Here is a 6,752-nt window from a genome sequence, read left to right as displayed (position 1 = left end):
TTGTAAATGATTTGTTCACAACGGATGCAGTACTGTTTTGTAAAAAAGTGGCTTGACATCACGAGAGTGTCTTGAGGGATTGGTTTATTAAATCTTTCCAGAACCATCGTCATATCATTGAATTGTTTTGTATTCTGATGTCCACAAGTGCACCTCATCGCTACAAAATTGCATGTAAACAAACGCTATTTCGCTTGCTACACAAAGTTGTTCGAGCTCTTGAAAAAAACCTGAATCAGACACAAGTTGCCTAGCAATTTGATGTTTTCCAGTTCTGGTGAGTTGTTTCACCATTCTGTTAAATAATGTGCATGCCTTGTTGTTGCATTTTGTAGCATGTGTAAGGGTGCTGTGTTAATTTAGTTTGACATACAGTCATGACAGCCACATGCATTGAGGTCAGGAAAGTGCTATACATTAATACACAGTTTTTTGAGAGTTTTATTGCAGTTACTTGCTATACGTTAGACTGTATATTGTCAATGCATTGTAAATAAAAATGAAAGAGGCACCCAATTGTATCAAATGTTTTGTACTAAAAGGTACAAAGGGAACGTTATTCCTTGCAGTATATGAAATATGCAGCTGTTATTTGCCAAACACAAAATCTCCCCGTTCCTCATCCTTCAAAGCACATTGCTGTAAAGAAACATGCTGAACTTTCCTTAACCTGCCATTCTGATAAGAGAATATGGAAGAGAACACTCAAATATGAATAACAGTAATCTAGGGTTTTGTATTCTGTCTGCCTTTAATTGCAGCAAAGCCAGGGCAGAACTATTTTAGGATTTTTAATAGTTAAATTCCCAATTTCCTCTTTGAACAGCTGCAATTAAATCCCTCCCTCCCCCACCCCACTGAAAATAACAGCTACTTACAGCTGCCAAGCACTGAAATTACACCACATTTTACAAGCAAATAGAAATGCAGATTTGTTTACTTGTTTGTATGACAGAAGTCCAATGAAGACTTTAAAATGCAATGCCATTTTATATTCAAATACATTTCTCTATATGCGTTTTTAGTCTGGTTGCGTTGTAAAAGAAAACTCCAGTCTTATTATAAAACTCTTTACAGTAGACCCATGAAAACACAACTTTAACTCGCTTCTCATCTGTGTTCATAATATCACAATTGTTAAACTCTTAAAATAATGACTATGATTTAATGGAAATGCTTTTATGTTATATTGCCCCTCTTTATACTGAGGATTAGGATATATCATGGTCCTGGAGTTGGCTCCCCATTTTTACTGTCTAACTGTGCTTGCCGTAGCTGCAATATACATAGGCAATTGCACTTATAATTAATGTTCTTTTTATTCTGTACTGCACATCACAAACAAAAAAAATACAAACAAAAATAAAAACAAAGCATTAATATCATACTGTTATCATATACGCACACATTGCACAATAAAACAAAGCAAATTAAATATCTACTTGCTGAAGCGATTTTCATTTTAGCCAACAAGGGTTTTCACTGGTGGTAGTGATGTCAGCTCCCTAGCAACAAGCCTCCTATGTTTGGAATGTGATCATTTCATTGCAGCGGGTTTGTGCATTTGAGAAAGGAGAGGAAGACTCATGAAATTAATTGGAGACTTAAGTTGATGAGAAGCAATTCCCTTCTGCAGTATGAATTAAAACGGTGTGCTGTTTTTTATACGAAAAATGAGAAAAAGTGGGTTGCGTAGAGGATTTATACTGGACCCTGACGGCTGCAATATAGCAAGTGGGTGGGGTGTGTGTGTGTGTGTGTGTGTGTGTGTGTGTGTGTGTATATATATATATATATATATATATATATATATATATATATATATATATATATATATATATATATATATATATATATATATATATATATATATATATATATATATATATATATATATATATATATATATATATATATATATATATATATATATATATATATATATATATATATATATATATATATATATATATATATAGAGTGTAGCGTGCATGGGGGAAGGCAGCAGGGCTGGTAGGTGACATAATCACATACAAAGACATAATCACAACCCGATATACGCGCCGGCGCTTTTGTATAGCGGTATCGGCACTATGCTTTAGTGCACATACCCTCCGTCTGTGTGAGGCGCCCGCCTGCGGGAACCGAGATCACTTCTCTCTCTCTCTCTCTCTCTCTATATATATATATATATAGATATATAGATATATATATATATGATCACATGTAAATAAGGGGAAAAAAACGACAAAAAATTATATTGTAAAAATAAAATATAAGCCGTTATTCTTGCTTCAAGATTAAATGTGTGTAATATATATAAATATATATGTGTGTGTAGAGTGAAGAATTAATCTATTTTCAGTGAAATCTGAGTAGTTTGTCAAAATATATATATGCTGTATGTGTTTTTCTGGGATATTATCTGTATTCTGTGTACATATTGATTGTCTTGCTGTATTATCGCACAGGCACAGTGGTAGACCACTAAATGCCATGGCAACCACTCATGAATTCCCCTTTCCTTCTCCTATTTTCTGAAAGGTCAAAAGAAAAAAAAAATGCATCAATGTGAAGTTAAAGTGATTTACGATGTGTCTGAGTTTACGTGTTTACACATATAAACCTGTAGCGTGTGTTGTTGAAAAAAATATAAAAATGTTATAGTTATTGCCCTATTATGTGCACAACCAGATGTATTGTAAATTATTGTTTTATGGTTTATATATATATAAATAAAATATTTTAACCACTGGAGTCCTGTGCCTTGACACAAATCCATTCTTCAATTTTAACATACAATACATTAGCACATTTGAAATGTAAGATATGCTTTAACTGTTCAGGAAACTTTGTCTATGTACAATCTCTGCAACACCCATACCTACACTAGTGGTACTATATTCTTATAACGGTGGAATAAAGCAAAATAGAAATAGATTATTCCATAGGAGTTAAATATTAGTGACTGTTAATCATGGATAACATTGTTTTTCTCTGTTCACTTTAAATCTTACTATCTCAAATTTCTGGTCATTAGTTTTATGACATTTTAAAAGCAGCCAGGTTACCAGGAGACTGGATAAACTGTCCAAGGTTTGACTTTTTTCACACAATAACTTTGTTTTCTGAGGTTGTCAATTGTTAAACCATGCTGGATGGGACTTGTAGAATTTTAATAACAGCAGAATTAATATCCAGTTTTATTTTAAAATGACACAAAATTAGATTTGACAGAGTTGTGAGAAATAAACAACAGCGACGATAAACCTAGATTTGTTGCAGATAAAGAGAACACTGCAAGTGCTTCTCGGTTGAAATTACACACAGGGAAAGCACGAAGCAGTTGTTATACCATTCGTTATTGTCATAATGGTTAATGATTTGCAGGAGAATTATGTCTCAAATGATCCCAGATATTAACATGAAGAGCATATGTGCAAAATAAACATGAACACTCACTCACTGGCTGACATGTCTTACTGAAGACGAATAATACAGAGAGGAGAGGACATTGTGCTTTGCAAGGCCTGCTAACCTGAATCCCATCTTAAGCGGAACAAAGGGGAATACATACAGTAGTTTGGATTTGCTAACATCTATTGGCTTCCGCAATGAAGGATGGTGTGGCTTGAAATAAGCTGAAGGCAAAATACTGATGTGTTTGAAAAGACTTGTTCAGGCTGATATGCAGGATGTATAACTTCCAGTTACTCAAAGGGATTTGTTCAGCACAATTGCAAAAGACATAAAGAAAGAAGACCTTAAAAAGAGCAGCAATACTTTTTTAAAAGCAGGAACAAATCAAGCTTGGTGGGTTTTTGATTTCGCCTCTGCATGGTCTGCATTTTTACCCTGGGACTAGCAGACAATGAGGATTGTGGTCATTAGCAGTGAATTCTCCTTAGAGGGCATTCTAAACCACACCTTGTCCCGCAGTGAGGCAGGTGTATTGGAAGAAGTAGGACGAGGGTTCCTGGCTTCCACTCTGATTGCAATCACACTCATAGCAGTTTTAGGTAACTTACTGGTAATAATATCCATTGCTTACTTTAAAAAACTGCAGACTCCCACCAACACCTTTCTTCTGTCTCTGGCTGTGTCTGACTTTCTGGTGGGAGTGCTGGTGATGCCCTTCAGCCTAGTCAGGACCGTTGACAGCTGGAAGTTTGGGGAGACCTTCTGCAAGGTCCACTTCATCCTGGATGTCACGTTCTGCACCACCTCCATCTATAACCTCAGCTGCATCGCCTTTGACCGCTACTTCACTGTGCGTGACCCATTGAGGTACACCTACAGGATGTCTACCAGCAGGATGGCCAAGATTCTTTTTCTGTGTTGGATTCTTCCACTGCTGGTCTCCTGTGTCCCTGTGGTCCTGGACCTGCATGTCAAGGGCACTGAGAAGCTTCTGAAAGAGTTTGGCCCCAATATTTGTATACTAGTGGTTAACATCCCCTATGCCGTTGTTGCTTCTATGCTTTGCTTCTACATACCAGCAGCCATCATGTTGGCAGCTTATGGAAAGCTCTTCAGAGTTGCCCGGAAGCAGGCGAGGCAGATAGATACTGTTGAGAACCAAGTCAACAGCCGAATTTTCTGTCCCCTGAGAGCAAGGCAGAGGTTTACTATGAAAAAGGAACGGAAAGCAACCAAAACTCTGAGCATAATTATGGGCGTCTTCTTGGTCTGTTGGCTCCCATTCTTCATCGTAAACATAATAAACCCGTTCATGGGATACAGCACGAGCCCCATCGTTCTGGAGGTGTTTCTTTGGCTGGGGTACATCAACTCATCCATGAACCCCTTTTTACATGGATTCTTCAACAAGTCCTTTCGACGAGCTTTTGTAATTATCCTGGGCTGCAAGATGATAGGGAGGCAATTTCAAGACAGTGACCTTTCTGGAGACACCCGCAGACAGGCTCATACAGAACTCAGCACCTTCTCAAGATAATAAGCAATGCCCCTGTGAATCCTGGATGCTTGCCTATTTCATTCTGAAAAGCGCTCAGCACAAGCGTTGAACCGTTTCTAAAATTGTTAAAAGTGTGTGTTGCACAACAGATGCTTTTGTTTACAAACTATATTTGTTTCAATAGCTTAAGATTGTATTTATAGCACAACATTGTCTGTTTGGATCAATAACTTATTCAATTTTGGAATTGTGTAAGGATGCATTGAATTTATAAAAATATCACTCAATAATAATTTTAAAAAAGTTTGACATATTGTGCGGTTTTACTTAGTGGTTACTGGGTGCTATCACAGTATGTGCAGTTTGAATCAGGAATAATTTCATGTTACTGGTTAGGACTTATTGGGTTTTCTCCGTGTACTGTATGTTTTGTTCTTTGTCCCATAGCTGTGAAATGATGGTGTAGTATTCCTCATTACTGAGCAGTAATAAGAAGCTGTTTTAGTCTATGTTTTGATGTTCTCAGTTACAAATTTTGAAGCAATTGTAGAAATCTCCAATTGCCTGTCCTACTTGAAACTAGTAACACAGAAACTGAGGTGACTATATATGCAAGCTACAGAAAATAATAATAGGCTTATTCTGTGTCACTAGCACAGCTGTTAAAAAAAAAAAAACTGAATAGAAAAATTGAAAACCTGGGAACTAGAACACACTTCATCACTCTATGTCAATAATTGATTCCTTGTTAATTATAACACTTCTATTTCCATATAGATAGAGCACAAATGTAAACCAACCTAATGAATAATTTTATACTTCCATTAGACAATTGTGCCTTTTATTCTTGGTTGCTTACACAGTAAAAACAATCTACAATAGTTTGCTGTGTCCAGCATGAAAATACTTCACAAATAAATCACGTCTGTTTTCCCAGACAACCTTTTTCGTGTTCAGTTTTATGTTCTAAAAAGTACTGTAGCTGGAAACTTCCATACTTCCTTTTTTAATGCTTTTCATCTAAATAAACCCCACACTTCAAATTTCAACAAAACCATAAAACAATGAACATGGCAGCTGTATACTTCCAGAATGAGAGAATAAATGTCAGCTTGGAAATTAACACATTCTGAAGATCATGCACAATAAAGGTTATTATTATTTTAATATAGTTGTACATTTGGTAAGATCCTTTTTCTAGACTTTAAAAAATACATGTCAACACTTCTTACTCCAAATAGTATTTAACACACAACCATGCCAATGTAGGCCGTACTCTTTAAATAAAATCAAAAATCAATAAAAGTGCATCACTTTTAATACATAAAGGCAACTTAAATCATAAGGGCTTCAACCATAAGGACTCAAATCTTCCTGCTGTACCGGTGTCATGTTATTTTGTGGTATGTGTTAAAAAGTGGTACACTGTGTATTGAGCTTGACCTGGCATCTGAAATCGGTAAGATGTACTCGGTTTAATAGCCTTTTTTTTCTGTCAAAATTCAACAAATGTGTCTCACTCTAACCAATGAGCAACAAAGTGGGTTATCTAAAATTGTAAACATATACGATTTTGTGGGTGAAGTACAGTTTGTCTTGGTCGCAGTGATTTGTGCAGTCATCATTCACAACATCGACAGTGTATCATTTTCTGACGTTACAAGGGTCAAGTTTTGGTACATGTACCACATACTGATGACGTTCCACTTTCTGGTCCTATACTGGTACAACAGTTGCCTCACACAGTTTTACACACCTGCTTTTAATACAATGGTAATCAATTAAGATATTGCTGGGACCAATAAACTAATTAAATAAATAACCTAAATATTTA

General features: G+C 36.0%; 1 protein-coding gene across 1 annotated transcript; it reads left to right on the top strand.

The window, feature by feature from the left end:
• Window positions 1–3,871: 3,871 nt before the first annotated feature.
• On the top strand, window positions 3,872–4,957 carry LOC121297503 (trace amine-associated receptor 3-like). The gene has a single exon (XM_041223852.1). The coding sequence runs from the start codon at window positions 3,872–3,874 to the stop codon at window positions 4,955–4,957; it is 1,086 nt and encodes a 361-aa protein (XP_041079786.1).
• Window positions 4,958–6,752: the final 1,795 nt, after the last annotated feature.

This window comes from Polyodon spathula, chromosome 22 (assembly GCF_017654505.1).
Source record: "Polyodon spathula isolate WHYD16114869_AA chromosome 22, ASM1765450v1, whole genome shotgun sequence".
In the NCBI taxonomy this organism is placed as follows: domain Eukaryota; kingdom Metazoa; phylum Chordata; class Actinopteri; order Acipenseriformes; family Polyodontidae; genus Polyodon; species Polyodon spathula.
This window is presented reverse-complemented; position numbering and strand designations above follow the sequence as displayed.